Consider the following 23,868-nt stretch of genomic DNA (forward strand, 5'->3'; position numbering starts at 1 on the left):
GGCGGCATCAGCAGGACGGCCCCGGGGACAAACCTCGCCCCGAGGAGAAGCCGCCGGTCACAGAGACACAGGATATCCCGGGCTGTAGGCGGCGGCCCACAAGGCTCATTCATGGAGTTCAACCCTTAGCCCCGCGCAGGACACCCCGAGGCAGGCCCCTGCCACGTTTCTGAGAGTGTTGTGCAAACGCTTCTGGGACTGTCAGGCTTGGTGGTGTCACCACCGCCCTGGGGAGCCTGTTCAGGGGCCCGCCACCCTCTGGGGGAAGAACCTTATTCCTAATATTCAACCTAAACCTCCTCCGAAAAAATCTTTAGGGAAAGGCTGATTCTTGGGGAATTTTGCAGAGCTGGACTCCATGATCCTTGTGGGTACCTTCCAACTCGGGATATTGTGTGATTCCATAACACCCAGCCTAAAGCTCCCCTGACAAAGCTTCAAGGTCAGCTTCCCACGGTTCCTGTCCCTTGTCGCCAGCGGAGATCAGCGCCTTCCCCTCCACGTCCCCTCGTAAGGAAGCTGTAGAGGGCGATGAGGATCGCTGCGAGGGAGACCCGGGACGGGGGAAGAGGGATGGAAGGAGGAGACGACACTGCTGCCTTGGCTCTCACGGTTTTATTTGCAGACATCAGTTTCACAGCCGCCCGGAGCCCCGTGCCACCCTCGGACAGCAAATCACGCACACCTACCCCACTCCCCGCTTAATTTGTTAATTAATTAACTGAGCGGTCCCTCCGCGGCGGCCTCCCGGGGTTGGTGGTGCCGCACCCAGCCAGCACTGCTGGACGCGGGACATCCACCCCGGGAGCCGCGGCTACCAGGCGAACCAGCGCTGCCCACTTGCCTGTTTTGGGGGGGGTTTTGGAAGAAAAAAGGCTCGGCTTCCAGCAGAGCCTCAAGCATCCCTTCCACCTTCCAGATGTAGCTGCTGGATGTGAATGAAAGTGTTGACAGCCAGATGTGTAAATACCCAGGAAAGTGTAGCACCACACTGCATACAGAGCTCCCAGGTTGCTTTCCACAACTGGGTCCATCCCCTTTATTTTTTTTTCCCAAAAAAGGGACTGAGGCACACAGAGGTTAAAAAAGAATAAAACTACAATCTTGCTCCAAGCCACATGGTGCATTGAGTCAGGGTTTGGAGGAGAGAGTAGCATCCCCCAGCCCTGCTCCCCACACACTGGCACTGCTGCTTTCCGAGGGGAAGGGGCAACATGCATACCAGGACTGGGACTGTGCCTTGGTGTTAAAAAGCAGCCTGAAGTGTTGAGGGAAGAACAGAGAGAGATGGGACAGAGGAACAGGTGTCAGAACAGAGCCCCAGCAAGCCCTGCTTCCCCAAAGCAGTGCCATTCCTTGGGATCCATGTCAGCTCCACAGATCACAGCAGTGGGATGCTCCCAACATCCACAACCCTTCACAGTGGTAGTAGCTTTCAGTCACCATTTCCAAGCAGCACAAAAGAGGCACAATTCAATCCCTGTCCAGTGTCAGGACCATCGGACATACTGTCCATGATGGGCCTGAGGCAAGGAAGTTTCCCAACAGAGCTCTCCCCTGCCAAGGAACATACACTCAACGTTTGCAAAGCCCAAAGTGCAGCAGGATTGTAGAGTGCAGGATGGAAACTGCTCCACTGAGCAGTCTGTTCTCTGTCATGTTCAGCCAAGGGACACAGGGACCAGAAACAAACCACTTGGAATCACTCATGCAGAAGAGAGGAGCAGGCTCCTGCGACAACCTCCTTGGAGGGATGTGGGGCAGAACCTAGTCCCCAGCACACCAGTTTTTCAAAGAGTCTTAGTTTGGACCAGCAGGCACCTTCCTCTTGGGTTTTAAATCAGCCCTGTCTGCTCTACCATCAGCAGCACGTTCTGCGTCTGAGGTCGCCAAGCCCTGGACCAGCGTTAACTCTGTAATCCCCAGGAGGCTCAGGAGAATGGCAGACCATCAATCAGCTTGAGGGCAGCTTAGGAAGGCTGACAGACTAAAAGACAATGAAAGGAAGCAAGAGCATCTTCAGCCCTTGGAAAACTCGTCTTTATGAATCTGAAATCTTTGGTGTAGCAGCCAGTCTGCCATGGCTGAGCAGCTAGCACTTCATGGCATCTCTGCCGGGACAAGAATATACTTGCAGCTCTGTTACTGCAAGTTCTGTTTAGTCTGTGGCAAGGTAAGTGTGTGTGCTTTGATGATACTACAGCTCTGCTGTTCCCTCTGCTCTCCTTGGTCTCCTGGGAATGTGAGCCCACAGCCATAGAAGTCTGGTATGTAGGGGTGAGGATGTCCAAGCCCCATTTGAGTCCTCCAGCCATGAACAATGAACATGGGAAGGCTCAGCTGCCTTGGAGTGGCCAGTGAAAGAGAAACTAGTCCCAGAAATGGAAGCCCAGGGGTGGCAGCTGCAGGGACATCAGGGGCCAGTTCTACACTGTCAGTGACCGCAAGGGGTTCTGCCAACACAAACACACAATCAAGGAGCACCAAGCTCCTGACCAGGTTACCAGGTCACAAAGAGACCTATTTGGATTCCAGCCTTGGGGTTTAGCAACATGTTATCCAGATTAACCTCACATTAAATGAAAAATCACTGGGTAGTTGCTACCTCCACCCCCTTCCTCCTCTGCATTTCCATGCATGCCTCGCCCTGCAGCACAGAGAACATACGGCCACCAAGGAGTCAGTTTACATCAAATAACCTATTTTTAAAGGTGGGACTGCCTAAGCCCATCTAACTGTGGGCTGATGTGTTTCTGCAGCTGCCAGCTTCCCCCACCACGCTGCTATCCCTTGCCTGTTCCTAATGCCAGTGTACCTAGCACCATCCAGGCATAAGTGAGTCAGCTCAGGGAGGGATTCCAACTACAAACCAGTCCCTGGATGAGTCAGGTGAAATCGAGCAGGACAGGCCCATGGAGCAGGGCACATGAGAAGCTGACACAGGACAGCACAGCCAGACACCCAAAATTAGAGCAGTTTAAGCCTCCCTGGAATTGCACTCTTAACAACCGAGCAGACATTTTGGGGGGTAAAATACAAAATTCAACCTGTCCTCAAGAGCTGTTTTCCACAGCAACTGGGCCCTTGGGAAAGACAGCAAGAGCTGAAATGATGAGAGAGGTGACAAGTCATTTTCCCTGGGGCTCTTCAGGGCAGAAGAGAGGAAGAGCCTGGAGTTATGCTAAGTCTGCAGTAAGGAACTCAAACAGAAGTGGTCATGGTGCATGAGTTAAAAATTAATGGGATGAGACAAATATCAATGCAAAAATCCCAGGCAAGCAGTCCTCAGCTCTTTCCAGAAGGGAAAGAGACAAAAGATTTCATAGCACCAAGTAATGCCACACAGTGGTTCAGGGCAGTAAGGAATCCCAGTTCCAATGGAAACTGCAGCGGGAACTTAGCTGGGCTGTGGCCAGGCACCATGGTCAATGGCCAGTACCTGTGCCATGAAATGAGAAAGAGACACCATGCTCCTGTGAGCAGCCAAGGGTGGTTTGGGGTAGCTCACTTGTGGCATGAAGTCCTACATAGAATGCGAAGGCCAAGAGGAAGGTAAGTACCAAATACAGGGATCATGGATGCAACTGGCTGCAGTGCCTGGGGTCCATAACACCAGCACATACACAGACACCATCTCCCACAAGAATTGGTGCCTGCTCAGGGCTTTCAAGCAGCTGTTTCCAGGCACTGGAGCTCACACTAAGGCCACTTCTGCAGCTGGGACAGCTACTCCAGACTCCTCTTTCCTCCTGGCCAGAGCCAACAGGGAGGTGATTGTGTATTCTGTCACTACAACCCCTTCATCTTAACTGTTCACAAGCAACAGCCAGCATCCAGTAGCACACACTCAGGAATTGATCAGGAGCCTTGGCTGCTGCCACCCTGACAGGCTGAGAACATGAGTGGAGAGTTTCTTTTTCATGGACACTGTGCTTTCTACTACCAATGCCCCATGCTAAGCACTCTTCAGGCTGTACAAGGTAGCCCAGAGTGCTTCCCACTGCCCTTTGCAGGGCTGAGGAGGACCAGAAAAATGGGAGTGAGTGTAGGCAGGGCAATCAACTGACTTGACAGAGGAGCAGCTGCCACCAAGGCCCTGGGCACCATCTGCATGTGTGTAACCATGTACACTTTGATTCCAGTGTGAAAACCGAGCCTGTGAAAACAAGGGATGGGTGTGGGACATTCCCTCTCCTTCCAACCTCCTCTTCCCTCTTCAGCAGGCCCCATCCCACGAGTCACTGTCTTTGCACAGGACATATGACACCCTGCTGGCCATTGAAGACTTCCAGCTGCACAGCAGAGACAGTTGTCAGGAAAGCAGCAGGCAGATCCCCATTGGTGTTTCTCCAGAGGAGCACTTCAGGACCCTTGCTTCTTGGGCTTCTGCAGCAGTCCCCCTGCTGCCAGAAAAGGCCTAGCAAGAGCTCTGACCTCCCCTGCCAAGAAACACCCCTGCCATGAGCAAGGAACAGTCAACTCCGGTCTGTTTGTGCAGTGCAGAGGCAGGGAGCTGGGGATAATCCCTGACTGCTGCCGGCAGGCACTCACTGCTTGCGGCTCGTGTATCCCTCCCAGCCCAAGTAGGAGGAGGCGAGGAGACAACCACAGCCTCGGTCGATGAGCAGGTCAGGCTCCCCAAGTCTCCAGCGCTACCTGAGGCGGAGCTGGCTGAACCAGGTGCTGACTGCGCAGTCCACACGCATCACCAGGGAGATCCCCAGCAAGAGGCAGATGCTGCTCACCACGAATCCCAGCGACTCAAAGAGGAACCTGCAGGCAAAACAGACACAGTTAAGGATATCCCAGCCAGTGTGCCTACACAGAGAGGCTGCTCCCATCACTCCCAGTAGACTGGTTTGCCTAACAATGAGAGGCTGCTGGAACTCCATAACCTAAAACCTGAATTACATTCACTCTCCACCAATTGCTGCCCGCAATCTGGAAACATGCCCCTGGTTTAGAGGCTGCTCAGGACCTGATTCAGGTGGCATTTTGAATCCCTCGGCCACCTCTCACACCTACTATTCCAAAGGTTTGCTGGGTCAGCGTTTCTGTATGTACCACTTCTGGTCTGGTATCCCTGCCTTCATCTCTCTGACCTGCATATTCTTAACTTCCAGGGAGGCTCTGTGTGTTCTTGGAAGTTAGGTGAGGAGGAAATTCTAGGCTCTACTTTAAGTCCAGCTTCTGAACTTCAAGCAGGATATTCCTATAACCTCTACTAGGTAAGAAGTCCAAACACCCATCACAGGGTCTCTTCCAACATTGTCTAGGAACTCCAGGCAAGATGTCAGGGATACAAGCCTTACATCAGAGGAACTTCTGGGACTTACTTGGGGGCAAAGACTTTCCAGACCATGAGGTGCCTCCTGAGGATCATAGCTGCACAAACACAGGCCAGAAGCTGTGAGGAAAATCATGAAAAGCAAGTTACAAATGACTCTGGAAAGATGTCCTGGGGCATTAGGTTCACATCTGAAGGTGGTACTAAACTGCACACACCTGAGAGGGCTGGTGCAGTGCATACCAGTTATGAGCATCCCAAGCAGGACTCCCTTCCATCATGACCTCAAATCAGGAATAAAAAGCAGCTTGGGGTGCTCGTAGGCTCTCCTGGGGCCAGGCTGGGGCAGCACAGAGGAGGGCTCACACTGTGCCTGACCTGACCTAGTATTTCACTGAGAGGAGCACTCATGCTCTCCTGCTGCAGGGCCTGCCCACTCCCTTGCACTGCCTCTGGTCTGATCACACAAGAAAATAATCTGAAAGGATAAACCCCAGAAAGCTATCAGCTTCTTTCAGAGGATTAATTTTCTGCTGTTTAGCTCCCTATTTCACCACAGCACATACGAAAACTAGAGCTGGTGTGAGAGAGATGGTTGGGAAGAGCAGGAGCAGGATTACAGCCCTGCAGTTCCTGAACAGACGTTCCCACTCGGGGCAGATGGGTATGAAAAGCAGCCTAATCCATATGGCAGCTTCCATGCTGGAACCCTTCTCAACGCACAGAGCAAATGGCATAGCTGAGAAGGGACCTGCTCTTCCATCTGCAATTAAACACATCACCCCTGCACCTGTCCTGGTTGACATATCACCTGTCCTGGCTGACCCCTTTCTCTCATGAGAATGACCGTATTTCTCCACAGTGCACCAGTTTCCTCCTAGACAGCCTCCCCCACAGTCACTCTGCTTCTGTTCATACCTGTGTCCCAAGCACAAAGAGATACTTCAGCCCCAGCTGCAACAGAGCGGTGGAGAACTTCTCTGGAGACTCCCGCAGCCTCATCTCCATCATGTTCTCCTTCACCTCCTGCAGTTCCTCCCGAGACTCCTTCCTGGGCTTCTTCCTCTGTGAGTTGGGTGCCTCACACACAAAGGGCCACAGCAGGAGCAGTGGGCAGCCAACTACCTCAAGGACAAAGACACATGAAGTTACTGGAGCCCAGGAGGTGAGGGACAGTCCACGCTCCGCCATCATGCCCTGGACATGAAGGAAGCGTATACCCAGGCCAGGCTGCAGGCCATAGGCAACAGCAGTGTGGCCTCAGAAGGTCACAGCAAGGATGCTGCTGTTCAGCTGGTGCCCAAGCCATCACTGCCTCATGCTCAGCCTGCAAGACCCCCAGGGAAGGCAAAGCAGTGAGCTGTGTCTGCTCAGGCCCACATTCCAAGGAGAAATGAATTTACCTGCAAAGAGGATATGGGAGGCAAAGGTGTTGGCGCCCACTAGGACAGCAGGCAGGAGGTTTGTGCTGTGGTCAAGGTGGAAGCCAACAAAAGCTGCATTCCAGTGGATGGCTGGGAAGATGGGCTGGTGGCCTGTGGAATAGAAGAACTGGGAAGCAGCAAGGAGCCAGGAGATGACTGCATACCAAGGTACTGAAAAAGGCTCTGAAAGATAAAAACATAAAAAAAAGAGGCAGGGGGTGGGGATATCAGCATCAAGGAACAAGACAGATCCATGGTCCAAAAAAGCTTTGTGATCTTTCTTCCAGGTTCTCTTTTCATGCTACCCCCTTTGAGACAGGAACCAGCTCCACCACAGACACAGCAAGGGGCCAGCATTACCTCTGCTGTCCACCCTGCTACTGGACTCTGTCAGTAACAGTGGGGTTTGGTGACTGCTCACACTCTGAGCAGGAGGTGGGAGTAGAGCTCCTTTCCCTGACTCCTCCCACATTCATATCCCTGCTGCTTGCATCTTTCTTCTACTAGAGAATTTAAGCAGCTTTAAAACAAATGCATGTATACCCTAAGGATCAGTGCACCATCATACCCAAAGAGCAGAGACTGGACCCTTCCACTCCCACTGGAATTAAGGCAAGGTAAGGACCAGGCCACACATGAGAGGTTGCTCTACTGACTCACCAGCATCTCCAGCAAGGCCTCTGGCACACGTGTGAATGTGTAGCAGGATGAAGGCCTCCAGGAAGAGGAGCAGGAAGGCAAAGCTCAGCCGCTCACTGTGCAGCAGCATCAGGAGGAAGCCCAGGAGGGTGAGGGCTATGACCAGGGCTGCCGAGTACACGCTGCCCAGCCCATATGCTGCAACAGTGGCCCTGCAGCTGCCCCGCTCCAGCCGGCTCTTCTGAGACTCCTGCATCCTCTTGTAGATCTGAGGGATGACGTGGAGGAAGTTGACTTCAGAGCTGGGAACCCCCAGGTAGGGAGTGACAATGGATCCCGCCGACTCCCGTGTGTCCTTTGCAAACACCGTCATGGGATTGCACAACAGGAGCAGCAGTCCCACGGATGCTAGTCCATAGACAGCCCATGGAAAGGCCACAACTGCCACCTGCACCAGCTCCTGCAGCTTGCCCAAAGAGTCGTCAGCACTGGAGGCCACAGCCCAGTAACAGGCAATGCAGAGGACTACCAGTGGGAAACCCCAGCGCACGAAGAGCACAAGGGGGTCTGAGCTGTTCAGGTTGCCGTAGTGTCGCAGCCAGCTCCGCACTGCATACACCAGCCCAGCCAGCAAGGCCACGCACAGGAGGTAGAAGAGGTTCTTGGCCCGTGTGTTTCTCAGGCTGGCAAGGGGGGAGAGGAAAAGAGAGGGCCGGCACTGAGGAATTTCTTCACGGCACTGGTGGAAGAAACCAGAGAGGCGCACACAGACCAGGAGCACAGCCACGAGGCACAGCAGGTACCAGATCTCTTTCCGGTAAGAAGAAAAGCCAAGGAGTTGCTGTTTGTGGCTTTCTGGCACAGTCAGGCGACCGTCCCAGTGGAGCTTCCCTACCAGCAACATCACCAGCGAGGCCAGTAGGAACGGGGCCACCCGCGCCTCGGCTATGACAAAGCTGTCAGAAAACATCGCTCCACAGCGGAAGAACAGAATGCCCATTGGGAAGGCCAGCCCCAGCCATGCTCGCAGCCTCTGCCTCAAGCCACCGCTAGCCAAGGGTGGCTGACTGCCCACCAAACGGGCTCTTTTGGGATGCTGACCCCACCAGTGCCAGAAAAATCCCATCTGAGAAGCAGCAGCTGCCCATGATGACACCAGGAGAAGATCCAGCCCCTCCTGGGTGAAAACGTGGGCCAGCCCAAGCAGAGCAGCCCCCACAAGGCCCCAGAGCAGTGGGTACAGGAGGCAGCTGCGATAGAAGGAGTCCGAGGTTGTGGCCAGCTCTGAGGCCATGTAGCAGAGCAAGCAGGAAGCAGCAACAAGGACACAGCCCCCCACCATACGCAGGGGATGGAAGCGGGCCCAGGACTGGGTGCACACAGCCCGTGCCTCCCGCAGGTAGAGCTGGAAGCGACCAATGAGGCTTCCCAGCCTGGACTCCAGCTCTGGAGGCACCAGTGTTGTTCCCTGCACCTGGGCCAAGAGCTGAGTGTGCTCCTCCACTGTGCTGGTGAAAAGCTCCCGCAGGTGCTGGAGCTGCTCTGCTGGCAGGTCCTGAGCCACCAGCGAGTAGGAGTGCAGGAAGCGATCCACCTAAGGGAAAAGGGGACACAGGATCAGACAGCAGCACTGGGACCACTGGGAACACGATTTACTGCCTCACACAGGCCATTCAGAATGGAAACAGCCTCAGTCTACCAATCCCTGCCAGGGCAGACCTCTCCCCAGCTGCATCACCCAGGACTGGTCACACAAATTCAGGACGTCACCACCAGAAAACACAATCTCTCTGCCAAAGTGACATCCCTCCCAAGTGCTGTGTCCATCCTGACAGCCACACTGACTTCACTCAGGCCCTCACCTGCAGCCACACCTCTGCTAATGTTGTGTATCATGAAGGGCTTTTATACAGTCCTTGGCAGCTATCAGGCAAACATGCCCCAGAAGTTCAAATCATCACTGGCTGTAAATCTGCACTCAATGTCGACTTTTACAGCTTTTGTCCGAGGACAAACATCAAATTAAAATAAAACTGCTTTCCCTTTCTCCATACAGGCACGCTAACCCACTGTACCATAGGTTAAACAAGGCTCATTTTTCTTGCTTCCTCCTTCAAGAGGACATGAACAGAGGCAGCTGTGATCCCAACATCATAAAAGAAGTCTTACGGGGGGTTAGCAGGGCAGGGTACCTGCACATACATCCAGCTGCTCAGCAGTCTAGATCTGCTCAAGTCCTGAAATGCACCAGTTAACTCCACACACCTTCCAGTCACCTCAGAGGACAGGCAGAATTGGTCTGCCCCTGCCCATGAATGGCAGACATGCACCAGGTCTCTCACAGGACTGAATGAACCCCCTGGAATGCCACAGCTTCTTCACCACCAACATGATTAAGCCAGAAACCCCCTCAGTCAAATGAGTACAAATATTTAAACAGGCGGGACTGGATAATGATGATTCCTAACAGATGATGGCTGATATCCTCAGTGACTAATGGACACTAACATACACTATCATCTTTAAATGACAAAACACTCTGTTACTCTATAAATACAGAGCTGAGAGGCTGAACATTTCTATTAAGCTCCTCACTGGCTTGTACCAGTTGCATCCAACTGGCACTTCAAGGAGCTGGCTTGGGGCTGGAGGGGTTATTCCTGCACTCCTAGCAATCCAGGGCTCCTCAAAGGCAGACTGGCCCCTAGCTGAGCCAAATGCCTTGCAGTGCCTGTGGCAAATCTGGCTCTGTAGGATGACCAGAGCCACAACAGATGCCCCTCACATCCTCCACAGAGGCTCTGACTTGGCCTGGTCCATTTCTTGGACATCTTTTATACCTGGTAGAGTCACTTTCATCCAAATTTTGTCATTTAGATCTTGGGGTTCTGTATTTTGTTGCGCTCGGTGTAAGCTACTCCTTCTGTATCCCATCTTACTGTCACCTGTTACATGGTATTTCTTTTATTTAGTCTTTCTCTTTCTGCCACTGATCTAGAATAGCTTTTTCGTTAACACTGCTTCTCCTCCAACCAAAACTGAAGCAGCATCTAAACCTCCACTTTACTCTTGAATCTCCATTCACAAGACTTGCTCCTGGTCATCTTCAGCCCTGAGGATCCAGTGTCCCCCATTTCCAAATCCACCTGACAATCTGGGGCCAACCCTCATCCTGAAGGGAGTGCCATCTTCCCAGGCAGTATTTTCCACAACCACAGCACTAAACATTTATCTCTCAGTTCTCTGTGGGAAAAACGGTGCAAGAAGGTAACACTTCAAAATAAGTCACCCTTGAAAACAGCAGCATGTCAGCAGCCCATGGTCACCAAACAGAAGAGGTTTGTGCTTAAAATGCCATTCCTTTTCCCCTCCAGTTCAGTGGGTGGCCTGCCATAGGCTGTACCTGCTTGGCGTTGATGTGATAGATCGAGAGCTGCTGCAAAGCTGCAGACACAGCGTCACCATCCCCGGAGAACAGCTCGGCCATCACCTCCCCAATGCTACTGTAGGGGATGGGCACACCCAGCAGCAGGGCCACAGTGGGCACCAGGTTCACCTGGGGAATGGTCTCAGGCTCCTGGAGAGAAAGGGGAGGTATTGCAAACTGAGAAAAAAAAAAGCAATGCATCTTTTTACTCATGCTGGGATGATGGGAAAGATATCCCCATTCAAAGGTGAATCCAGGCAGAGGCACAGCTCTACACCCTTTGTGGAACAAAGAATACCTGCTGGGAGCTGCATGTCAATGGGTGGAGCCTGTACACAAGCAGTCCTCACAGCTGGAGCAGCCTGAACACGTGTCCAAAAGGTAAAGCCAGCTGCACCCTGTGTCAGCCCTTCCACTGTTCTCTTGAGACAAGGTGACAAACTCCCCACCCCTCTCAATCTAAGCAATACCAACCAAACTGTTACTTTGTGTAACCCCAGGATGTAGTTTTTGCTCTGGATACTATCTCAGGCAGAGACAGCGAAGGGTCAGCTTCTTCTCACCTCTGGAGGACTACTGCCAAACAGGGGTGTCCTGCTGTACACAAACAGTGCTGCATTCACTTCCTTCTCACTGTCACCACCATGGTCTCCAGTCTCTGTCATGCCGTGGTCTCCAGCCACCAGAAGAAGGGTGTCATTCCCCAGGTGATCCACCAAGGACCTGTTAGCAGGAGAAAAGGAAGGTCAAGTTCTCCTTGGGCAGAAGCCCAACTAGCCTCGGTGGGAAAGGACATGTATTCCGTCCCTGCTCCCTCCCCCCAAACCTTCCTGTGCCACAGAGACGAAACCCAGAAAGGGTATGAGCAAAACTAAGAACTGATCCAGAGCTGTAACAACTGCGCCAGGAACCATGATACTTTAAATGAGTGCTTTAAAGCCAAACTGGAAATTTGGCTGAGACAGAGCCCTGAGACAGAGTGGATCAATCTTGCTTAAGTCCCCAGCTAATTGTACCTTCAGGGATCTTGACAAAATGCAACTCGTAAGACAAGTTCCCAAGAGAAACAAAATTTTAGGCTGCTTCTGTTTAGGCCATGTATCATATTATGTGAGACAAGACCTAGTTTAAAGGAAAAACAAGGGGATTGGTCCCTGAGGGCTTCAGTAGGTATGACATGATATACACTGAACTCTCAGACACGGCAAGCTACCAACTCCTTCTAGCAGCAACACTTAAACCGTTCCTAAGAGTCAAAAGCTGCAGCATTTTGGGCTGAGGCATATCTGCATGACTGAGATTTCTGGATGCCATTCTGCCCTCTGACACAAAGGTGCAACTCATGGGCCAGTGTGGTAAATGCAGCATTCCCAAGCCAGCTTTCTCCACATGCTTCTCAAGCACATAGCTAAACCTCATGTTTGCTCAAGTAGCCTTAACTGCATGTTAAAGATGGAAAGACTGAGACTCAGCTGTACTATCACCTGATGGTTTGGTAGAGAACTAAGGCTCCAAGACCTGAAGGCAGCCTTACCTCTGAAACCAAACCTCTCACCAACATGCAGCAACACAAAGTGAGATCGCCCACAGCTGGGCTTCCAGCTGCTGCTGATGAAAGCTGTTTTCCCTGTTAACAGAGCCAGCAAGCATGCACTGTTGCCCTCTGCATCTGTAAATTCCCTGGGAAGATCCCACCATCCTGGCTGAAGGAAGAGGCCAGTTGGCAACCCTTCACCGCTGCACTAATCACCTGAGCATCTCATTCATCTGGGTGAGCTTCTTGGCCATCTCAGGATGGTCGGGTCCGTGCTTGTGCCCACAGTGGTCCACGCCGAGGAAGTGAGCAATCAGCATGTCCCATTCACCACTGTCCACTGCGGAACAAGAGCAGCCTTATCACACACCAGCCTGGGATTCCATGCCTGGATCCTCCTGCCAGAGCTTTCTGATTGCCTGCAGACACTGCTGTTTCTTCCCCTCCTGCCACTGTCACTGCCAGTTCTCAAGCAGATCAGTGCAGGTTTTGACTGAGGTGTATTCTCGGCGGCAGGTGCCCGGGGTGCAATGGCACATGGACATCAAAGCCTGGCAAGTACCTCAGTACCTCTAGTTTTTCCTCACCACCCCTCAGGAGAGTGTAATCAGGTGTGAGGAGATTTTGGTCCTGTCTGGCCTTGCCGTCTCCCAAGGTATAGAATGCAAGAACTTGTAATTGCAACTTTTACCTGGAAAGAGAAACATTTTGTATACACTGAAACTGTTCTACAGCCTGGTTACACAACAGGAGGAGAGACTATAGGCCTCTATCTGGGCACCTGCTGGCCACATATGCCCAGATAGATGACATAGACCGAGGGTGTAAGAACAGAGTTCTTGCTCCCAAGGGTGTGTGCTGGCACTGAGGACAACGTTGCCTCCCATGGGATACCCACTAAGTGTGTTGAACCTACCCAAGCCCAAGGATGCAGCAGCGCCTTGGGGTTGGCATGTACAGTAAGTAACTTATGAGTGAGTGGAAGTTGTCTTGGGGTTTGTTTCTTTCCTTTTCTCAGTTTAGTCTTTTGTGTGCTAATTTTCTCCGCAATAAACACTGTTTGCTTGAATTTTAGATGGTGTCCGGTTTCAGCCCAGAATCCTTTCAAACTCTCTCTGGAATTTAATTGGCAATAAGGGTGGGATTCCAAGTGTGAAACACACCGTGCTGGGGAAAGCAGAACCCACAGATGAGGGTCCCTATCTTGTGGGGTCGCACCACTAGGGAAAGTGGGACCCACGGCGGGGAAAACCATCGCTGGTGTGCCTGCCCCACTAGGCCATAGAAAGTGGGACTTGCTGGGGGGGTGCACAATCAGTGAGGCTGTGCCACTGGGCCCATGAAAGTGTTAGTGGGTGCATAACATGTGGGGGGGTGTGCCACTGGGCCATAGAAAGTGGGACTCGCCAGTGCAGTGTGAAGCCGGTGAGGCCACCACTGGGCTCGAGACAGTGGGACCCACAAGGGGTTACAAAGCTTGTGGCAGTTCTTGTGCTGGTTTTGCTGTTCGTTCATTGTGTCATGTATGTTGACTGTTTGTGTGCTCTAAGTGTTGTGTCACTGTTCTGTAAGACTCTTCGAGTTCAGTATTAGTGCATGTGAAGACACTGGAAACCATGGGTGAAGAGACGACCATGAGCTGGTTAGTGAAAGTTTTGAAACTCCGGGGATGAAGGTTTGGGAGGTGCCCCTCCCACTGAGCAACCCAAGTGGACAGAGAAGCCATTGAATATGCTCTGGGATTGTGACCCAGAGGACACAGAGGGAGAGAGGGAGGAGATATCCCCAAGACCCATAAGGGCAGCCCTATCAGGCTCCTGTGTGTTGAAATTTTGGCAGTGCCTATGGGGAACGTGGCCCTGTCTTGCTTTGTTTCCCCTCCTTTTTTCTCAGCAGCCATTTTCAGTGCCTGGGCCTGGTGAGTCGCCAGGCTCTGCGGGGCTGCAGCTGAGGTTTGCTTCCTTCCGGTGTTAGGAGAGGCTGGGTTGTGTTTTTTTTTTTCTGCTGGCTGGCTGCTTCTGGCTGGGTGTGACAGTACCTTGGTGGATTTTGCTGGTTTTGCTGCTTTGTGCATCCTTCTGAGGTGCTGAGTCTCTGCTCTACCTTTGACAGTCTTCTTGAGCTGCCTGAATGACCCAGATGAGGGGGAGATGTTTGACAATGGGTCAAACTGTGGCAAGGGTCTGTGTGAGTCTGCAGGCCTGTTTCATTTGAGTCTGCTCAGTTGTTCCTGACTGGAAAATACAGGGACCTGCCCAGAGTGTCAGATATTTAGGCATCATGAGATGTTTGATAGTGAGTCAAACTGTGGCAAGGGCCTGTGTGAGTCTGCAAGCCTGTTTTCTTGGAGTCTGCTCGGTTGTCCCTGACTGGAAAGTAAAGGTACTTGGCCAGAGTGTGAGATATTTAAGTATCACATGGAGTAAAGGAAAGGGCAGCCTGTTTTCCTTGAGTCTGGTTGTCCCTGATGGGAGAGTACAGGGACCTGCCCCAGAGCATGAGATATTTAGATATCATATGGGATAAAGGTAAAAGAGATTCTGGCAAATTGGCCAAGTTATTGTTGGAATGGGGATTAGGTGACCATCCAGTTCAAAGCATCCAGGAAAGACAGCTGGCTGACAGACGTGGGTGGATCAGCTCATGATGGCCGATATAGGAGAATACAATTGGCACAGATACACTAAAGAGCAACACTCTAACCTTAGAACAGCAATTATGGACATTTGGTACCACGTGGTGGTGGAACATCTGGGGAGCACATGTGAGACAAGTGCAGTGCATAAAGTCACACAGACAAACAGTCTGTTGACAGACAAACAGTAAACCTAAAACAATACTACATACCTGGTGGGGATGAAGCCATTGCATGGTGGGGAAAATATGGTAAACTGATTTCATGGGTCCTCTACCCAAGCACCACAGACAACTCTGCATCTCTGGGGTTGCAGATACTTGTTCTAGTCCGGTGGTTGCTACACCGCAGTTAAAAGACCCTGAACTCACTACCCTAGAGAAGGTCTCTGCTCCTGGAGCAGCTGCAAAGACAGAGACTGCTACAGACAGAGAAAATATGTTTTAAACTACTCTTTCTGTATGTATTGTCTGTATTGCTGGTAACCATGAATCACGTTTAGAATCAAAAATTTGCATTTGGCCCTAGTCCAAAATGTCATAAAGATTATTGAAATTGGCTGAAATGTGGAAACAAACTCAAATTCTAAGTCAGGTAACTTTCGAAGATGTCTCCTTAGGCTTTGGAGATAAATTCAACAAACTTACTTCATGGTATCCCTCCCGCTCTTGCCTGTTGCTGCCCCTTGGCAAAGTGGAAAAGGGGGATGGAGGGTGAAACTTTTTTTTACTATGGTGCAAAGTTACAGGTTACATAGAGGAAAAGTTTAACTCCAACTTAGGTAGCTTTGTCTAGTGTGAGACACTAACTTAAGATTTAATCACAGGAAAAATCTAGGAGAGTTTGAATTGAAAGAAAGGAACTTTTATCCTGATTATCCTGTTTCAGTTTAACTCGCTGCACTAACAAATACCATCTGTCTTTTAATAACTGATATACATTGAACTGAATTTTGTCTGTGTTTTCTTGTTTCCAGCTTTGGAGAGAGTAACAAGCCCCTTCGAAAGACCGGGGCAGAGACAAGAACACAAGCATGCCAACTGTGAGAAGGACCAGTCTGTGTGTTGTACTGGAGTGATGCTTGTGGAGGTTTGAGGTTTGCTTATTAATGCTGCATCAGAAGCCTTACTTGGAGGTTTGGTTTAGCAAAGCACAAGTCTATCTGTGTTGGCCCCTGTGTTTTGGGTTTGCTCCAGGCTGCTGCAGCCTCTAGCAGGTAATGTTACCTTCTCTGCCCCACTTTGGCTCCGGGGCTATGGGAGACTGTACTGGTGCAGGAAGAGACAAATGGTTGTCAAAAATTCCCTAGCATCCTCTGCTCTATACTCATGAAAGTTTCCAGCAAAGACCGTTTGATAACCACACATAGCTTTGAGCAGCACTGAGAAGATTCTTCAACTTTTTGTCCTTAATGTGAACTAAGAATCTCCTATTATAACATGACTGCAGCAACCAGACTGGACTTGAAGGATGTGTCACTGGAAAACCCAGGCTGAGAGCAATATTCATGAAAACAGCTTTGTGTAAGAGGGTAAATGAATGACAGAACATGTCTTAACAGCTACAAATAAGGTAATCAAGACAAGTGGCCTAAACATCTGATACACCAAGACAGAAAGCTTTGGAATGTGGTAAGAATACCTGAGTAAAAACGAAAAGCAAAGCAGGGAGATCACGCAGATAAGATTGAATTGAATAAAAAATTAATATGATTATATTATCTATTCTTTGTGTTTGCAGAATTGTATCTGGATCAGTTAAACTCCTAAAAAGGGTCTGGGTTATAATAGCAAACATATCTCCAAACATTTAGAGAAAGGTAGAGAAAGCTTCTGTTAAGAAGTTAAGAATTATTGTGAAATGAAATTACCAGCCCTCTGAAGCACTCTTGACAAAACTGAATGGGTTTAGTTTCGCCTGTAACTTCCAAAGATGGTGTGTAAATAAAGATCAGACTCTGAATTTGAATACAAATTGGGGTGAGAAATGAAACCATTTTAACAGCATGATCAGATCTGACCAAGATCATTATAGATGAACTGAAAAGACTCCAAAGGATGGATGGCTAATCTAATTTGGATAATACTGATTATTGTATTTCAGTTGTCTTTCATTACCTTCTAGGTTTTCATTGTTAGCTTGATTGTTAGATTGGTTAGCCCCTTTTAAACAGGTCTGAGCAGAACTGAGTCTTCCTTTTACAAGTGGTTCATAAGAAAGATGATATGGCAATAGAATTGAAAACTTGTATTTGTTTTTTTACATTGACTGTTTTGCAATGCTCATATTTGTACATGTTTTGCCCCAGTAGTTTTGCAGCATTCTGTTGAGTATTGTTTGGAATATTCCTGTCTCCCCTCTGATTGCTGCAGCTTGTGAAAGAGATTTCTCTGGATCTGGTCTGGGAGTCCACACAGGATTTCATGTGATCGTGAGATCAAATTTGCCTACCTTGAATTTATCTCTAAAATGTTTTGTCATCTACTGTCACGGAAGTGTTTGTGAGGTGCTGAGCCTCACAGGCGTCCAGTGTTAGAAAGCAAGAAGGTGGCTGGTCTGCAGCACTGCAAACAGGGGATTGATTTTGTGGATCCTCCCATGGATAGTGGCTTGCATCTCACCTACAGTCTTCGAGATAAACTGGTAACATCATGATTTGTTTAGGTTGTTTGAATGATTGTTTAGCATGTACTGAGCTGCAATGAGTACTCTAGCTAAGTGAATTTTAATCATATCCTGGATACTTTTCATCATCCTCTTACATCTCTTGGATTCCTTATAGCAGAATGGTTTTCTTAGAAACCCTACAGAATAGCCACCAACACATGAAGATGCCATTGTTAGTACCTAATTTGATATTGACTGATTTTTGACAAGTTATCATACATATATACAGTTTGGCATTGATGAGGATGCTTTTATGGCATGGAGGCAAGAGGTACCTGCACTACCATTCCATGAGATGAAGAGGATTGGCTGCAGTCAGGGACACACTGTGGCAGGATGGCCTGTCCCAGGTAGAGCCTGGAATCTGTTCAAAGAATGTTAAGTTCTCTGTGGGAAGCAGTTGGAGGGGCAGGGATGTTGTCTGGGGTTGCATCAAACTCCAGATACATCCTGCCTTTGGTAAGCTCCTAACTGGCCCATGAATTTATGACTGGCAGTCAGACACTTCACAATATAAAAGCTGAGTCCCTCATACAGTCAAGATACAAAAACTCTGAGATATGATGTTCCTTTGCAAAATGGCCTAGGATTTGCACACTCCTTGAAGATCTTAAGCAAATAGTGAAGAATGTAGTATTCCTAAAACAAAAATAAGGAAAATTTGTCAAAAGACACCTATGTCATGTGTTCAAGCCTTGCCTATAGCTAAGGTGGAGAGATAACATAAGTTCCTACCGATGCAAGAAAGATTTTTGATTTTCACATTTTACAGATTTTAGGAACACAGTAGCTGTAGCAAAGTAGATTTAGTGTGTTAGTATTTCTAGCAGCTTGAGTTTAATGTTTTTCTATCGCTACCCCCTGTCCCAGAACAGTGAACTCAAATTCCTTAGTGGTTTAGTCTTTTTCCAAGGTAGAAGGTTGAAGAATATCAAAAGGAGACATAAACACAGGGCAGAGTGACCCAGTAGGCAGAACACTGGAAGAACTTCAAAAGCCTGAGGAAGAGGAAGACTGATAGAGAGGAAGTCTCACCAACCCCTGACTCAAATTCTGAGGGGGTGAAACAGGGGTGGGACTGGAGTGAGAAGAAGTTGAACTAGAGATGTGAAAATAATGATTAGATGGTCAAAGTATTCCTGGGTGAGCCTGGGTGCTCATTAAAGTCACTACCCTCTTATCTCCTACCAAAATTTAGCTTAGAGGTTTTTTTACAGACTTTTCAGGCATCACTATGATTCCTCACATTCACATAAGGGAAAAATTGATTTGCAAAATTGTTTAATGTTTTAGACTTTACTTTGCAGAAACTCCAGAAATTCGTCATGTTATCCAGACCCATAAGATTGGACACTCCTGTTCATCTGTTCCAGTCTGGGGACTGAGCTTATGTTAAATGGTGGGACACTGCCTTCCTGCATGCTAACTAGAAGAAAGTCATCTCAAGTACTGTTGACTACCCACAATCACAGTGGTATTTTCAGCAACGTGGCCATTAGCAGAGCACTGGGCTGACTTACAGCATCTGACACAACAACTCCAGGTAGACGACAGCTAGAACCTATTTGGATCTCTCCACTAAGAATAGCCATGGCTGCAGATAGGATTGTAATGGTTTGGACTATTGTTATTGCTTGTTTCTACAGGCATTTTGTGTTGTTTACCTTGCTTTTTGACCTTTGTGCTCAGGGTTTTGAAGATGACATTTTGCTCGTACACAGTTTAAGTCATTCAACAGCAGCGTGGTCCAGCCACAGACCAGCAGTGCTATGTATTTGGGTGTGATGAGATGCTATTATTTTGGTCTGCCTGCCCAGTTATAGAAAAGGAGAACTTACAATTGCAACTTTGGCCTTGAAAGAGAAACATTTTGTGTACACTGAAACTGTGTGGTTGCAGGTTGCAGCCTGGTTACCTATCGGGGGAGAGACTTCAGGCCTCTATATGGGCATGTGCTGGCCACATACACCCAGATAGATATCATAGACCAAGGGTTCCTGCTCCAAAGGGGGGAGGTATGTGCTGGAGGTGTGTGCTGGCTCTAAGGACAACGTTGCCTCCCATTGGGATGCCCAATAAATGTGTTGAGCCTACCCAAGCCCAAGGATGCAGCAGCACCTTGGGGTTGGCATGTACAGTAACTGTAAGTAATTTATGAGTGAGTGAGAGTTGTCTTGGGGTTTGTTTCTTTCCTTTTCTCAGTTTTGTCTTTTGTGTGCTATTTTCTCCTCAATTAACAACTGTTTGCTTGAATTTAAGATGGTGTCTGGTTTCAGCCTGGAATCCTTCCGAACCCTCTCTGAAACAGAGAGGAACGGTCCAGTGTCACCCAAGCCATCTTGAAACACCCTTAACTCAAACTGCCACACACTGAGCTAAACCAAGGTAAACACAGAACCTCTGTCCTCCCCTGGAGATATTTCAGTTTGGACCCATCAGTCTGCCTCCCTGCATCCCACCTGGCACACCAGCACTGTCCCTTGCTAGGAAGTTTCCTCAGCCTCTCCACTCTGCTTCAGGGCCTTGACACACGGAAACCAACATATCCAGAGTTAAATGATGAATAGCAGCTATACCAGAAGGCACAAGGACTTATCTGTGAAAGGCTGCTGCACCCTTGATTCATGCAGAGTCATACACAGAAAAAGGAAAGAGCATTTCCCTTGGTTCCAAGGCCTCAGGGAGGTGGAAATCACCTAAAACTCACAAACTAATCTCACACTTCACCTTCTTCCCATGATTAGGGGACATCCATGCTTTACTGAGAGCAGTGCTGTGTTCCAGCCTCCTGACCTGTCGATCTCCCAGAGCATTGTGTGCCTTCCTGGGAAGCCACATGTCAAAGTTTAACTGCTCCACTCTGCCAGTGTGTTTCTCAGACAGATGCAGAAGTCTAACCTCATCCCAACATGCTGAACTCTCTCCCAAATGGTGCAAAGGTACTTACAGAAACAGTCTACGGGCTCCAAGAGCTGGCTTATCTGTGGAAATCCAGCTAGAGCACTGTAACCTCTGGGCAGCAGCGTGGGATTGCCCACTGCTGCTACATAACAGAGAAACCCTTCAGTCCTCCCCCAGACTTGCAAGACTCCCACATAATGTCAAGGGTTATCCAGGTCTTAGGGAAAGGCCTGCTTACCAGTTGGATAGAGATGCTGCAGGATCCCATCATCCACAGTGTGAAGGTCCTTCACGTTAAAAGAAGGGAAGAAATATGAGCGGAAAAACTTCTTTGGAAAGAGCCCTTCCCATGTGTCATCACCCATGAAGACCACTCTCCTTCCTGAGCCAGAGAGAAAGGAATCAATGAGAGATGGAGCTCACCCAAGTCATGCTGTTACCCACAACTATGCAAAAAGCCTGGGCAGACCCAAGTCAGAGTCTGGAGCAATGACTGCTCTCCAACTCACACTCAAAACTGACCTAAAATTACAATGGCCATCTGGCTGTAAATGACTTTGAATACAGTCCTGTCTCTAAGTCCTTGAGTGCCTTTCCCACCAAATGCACATGACTTATTGCTGACCTGACACAGCACCCTGGCAGAAAGATTCATGGGTCACCACAACACAGGTGGGTACAGGAGGTGCTGCATGAGGCAGACAAATGCTCACCCAAGGCCTGTGATGCAAAACCCCACTGCAAAACACAAGGCAGGTGGTGGGTGTGGAGTAGAAGCCATGAGTCCTTAGCTCTCACTTTTAAACACAACAGTGGTGGTGTTCCAGACATGGAAAAGAGAAGGCAAAAGTACTGACACTTCTCCCCTCTGCCCTCACTCTGCTTGCTGTGCCTCACAAGCCCACTGTGTTTCCACAGTGCCTCTCCAGCATGGAAGTAGGAACCATCTCCTCTGAGGCTGCTGCTCTGGCACAAGCTCTACCAGCACATTTTGGCCCAGATGATTTACTCTATTTGTCCACCTTACTCACACAAAGCTATGCTGCCTCAGCCTAGGCACTGGTATTGGTGCCACTCTGAGGAGGAAATCTCTCTGGATAACAACCCACTGTGTCCTGTCCCCTTCCCTCTGCTCCATCATCCCACCGTAACAAACACTTGAGAGCTGCACTGAGCACCCCCCAGCAGCAACAAACTACACCAAAAAGTGAGGTGAGGTTGCTGCTTAACAGTGGCCAGGCAGCTGGCCTGGCAGGCTCACTGTTGAGCAACACCCCCACAGCATACCTGGCACCACCTGGCACACCTGGCTCCTCCCTTCCCACATGCCTCACACAACACGACTGACTGCCCTTGGCTCTCTGTACACTTATGCTTGGGGGTGACCTTGTGACAGTCACCATCAGTGCAGCCACTTCCACCTGCTTCCTCATCATCTTTGAAGATGATGAAGATGAAGCCATGGTCACAGCTACTTCTTACGAGTTGGAGAATCCCTGCCTGGATGACAGCTCTGCCTGAGACAACTGCCATGGAGCAGGACAAAACAATTAGCTGACAAGGTGGATGTGTTGTAAGCAGTTCTTTGCCCAGGAAAAGAGGAATCAAGGTTTTGAATAAAGGTTAAACTGAGCAGCGATTTATATGTGCCCTGTGGCAGTGGGACACTGCCCTGCCCACATAGAGGGGTTGAAATGAACGTTAAAGACTATCTTGCCCCAGGCACAGATACCTCCCACTCCAGCAGTTGCTCAAAACCTTATCCAATCCAGCCTTGAACACTACCAGGGTTAGGGCATCCACTACCTCCCTGGGCAACTTGTGCCAGTGTCTCACCACCCTCATAACAAAGAATTTCTTCCTAGTATCTAACCTAAATTTATCCTCTCTCAACTTGTACCCTGTTCTCCTTGTCCTTATCACTACAACTCCCGATTAAGAGTCCCTCTTCAGGTTCCCTGTAGGCCTCTTTCAAATACTGGAAGGTTACTATATAGGTCTCCCTGCCACCTTCCCTTCTCCAGGCTGAACAGTCCCAATCAAAAAATCATCAGGGTTGGGAGAGGCCTTCAAGATCATCCAGTCCAACCGCCCACCCACCTCTGTAACCCCTAAACCACAGTGCAAGATCCAGATACTTCTTAAACATCTCCAGGGATGGTGACTCCACCACTTCACCAGGGAACCTATTCCAATGCCTGACCACCCCCACAGCAAAACCCCACATTTTTCTAATACCTGGCTCTCACCCTGTCTCAGCCTAAGGTCAGGAACCCACCGTTCTGCACCAGCTGTGCCAGCAGGTTGTCCTCCTGGATGGCGTAGGAGGCAAAGTTGCTGCCCACGTCGATGAAGGTGGGCAGGGATCCCGTGGTGAGGCCCTTGATGCGCTGCATGGTGGCGGTGGGGGGGTCGGCCCGGAAGCGGTAGAGCCGAGCGTGGCGGGGCTGGGAGGTGGCCAGGTGGTGCAGCACGCCCAGCTTGTTCTCGTAGGGCAGCGGGCTGGCCTTGCCGGGGTCGAAGCGGGCGAACTCGAAGCGCAGGGCGTCGATGATGACGAGCACGGCCTTGGAGAAGCGCTGGGGCGCCCAGCAGGAGCCCGGCGGGAGGCTCTGCCCTTCCCAAGGCGGCGGCACGAGTGGGTCCGAGCAGGAACTGCTGCTGGCGAGCTCGATCCGGGTGAGCAGGAAGCCGCTCATGAAGAGCCCGATGCCAGCAAAAAAGAGAAAGCAGACCCAGGCCAGGAAGAGCACCACTGGCCACCGCTGCATCCTGCAAGGGAAGGACAGGCAGGCTCAGGCCTCTGCGGCCCTACCCGGGCCAGGTACCACTCCCGACCAGCACTCACCGCTGCCCCAACACCCCTCACACCCACCTCTCCCCCAGAAACCCCCAGTCAGCCCTGACACGACCCTTTACCCACCCTCACCCCACGTCCCGATAACCACCCTGTGCGTCTCCTCGCAGACTCGCCTGAGCGGGAGCCGTACCCTGCTCCTTTCCTCCCTCCCTCAGGGCTGACCAGCGGCTCCCTGGCAACCACAGCCTTCCTCACACAGCGCCGGCATTTCCCGACAACCCCAGCCCCTCCCTGGCCCCTTCGTGACACCCCCAGCCCAGCTCATTCACCCCAGCCCCTCCACACTCCCAGCCCCTCTTCGGCACCCCCGGCTCCCGGTTCGCTACCACGTACCCCAGCTACCCTCGTGCCCCCCGTGCCCCCAGACTGCCCTGCCGCCGCCCCGGCCCCCACAGCCACCCATGACCCGCCGAGCCCCCGCTCCCCTCCCGCCCCACCTGCGGCCCCGGCGCCCGCCGCTCCCGGAAGCGCCGCGCGTGGCGCCCACTGCGCTA

The 23,868-nt window shown here is 50.4% G+C and overlaps 1 protein-coding gene across 2 annotated transcripts; it reads right to left on the bottom strand.

The window, feature by feature from the left end:
* Positions 1-607: 607 nt before the first annotated feature.
* On the bottom strand, positions 608-23,847 carry PIGO (phosphatidylinositol glycan anchor biosynthesis class O). 2 transcript variants are annotated; one of them, XM_071580203.1, is made up of 11 exons: positions 23,812-23,847; positions 22,793-23,286; positions 20,753-20,896; positions 12,528-12,651; positions 11,341-11,500; positions 10,754-10,927; positions 7,372-8,944; positions 6,691-6,894; positions 6,206-6,408; positions 5,337-5,407; positions 608-4,773 (listed from the first exon to the last, which is right to left on the bottom strand). In XM_071580203.1, exons 2-11 carry the CDS (start codon positions 23,283-23,285, stop codon positions 4,653-4,655), a joined length of 3,267 nt encoding a protein of 1,088 aa, XP_071436304.1. In that variant the 5' UTR covers position 23,286; positions 23,812-23,847; the 3' UTR covers positions 608-4,652. The 2 variants fall into 2 exon arrangements, with proteins under 2 accessions (XP_071436304.1, XP_071436305.1); XM_071580204.1 differs by lacking the exons at positions 608-4,773; positions 5,337-5,407 and having other exon boundaries at positions 6,270-6,412.
* Positions 23,848-23,868: the final 21 nt, after the last annotated feature.

Source organism: Pithys albifrons, chromosome Z, assembly GCF_047495875.1.
Source record: "Pithys albifrons albifrons isolate INPA30051 chromosome Z, PitAlb_v1, whole genome shotgun sequence".
NCBI lineage: Eukaryota > Metazoa > Chordata > Aves > Passeriformes > Thamnophilidae > Pithys > Pithys albifrons.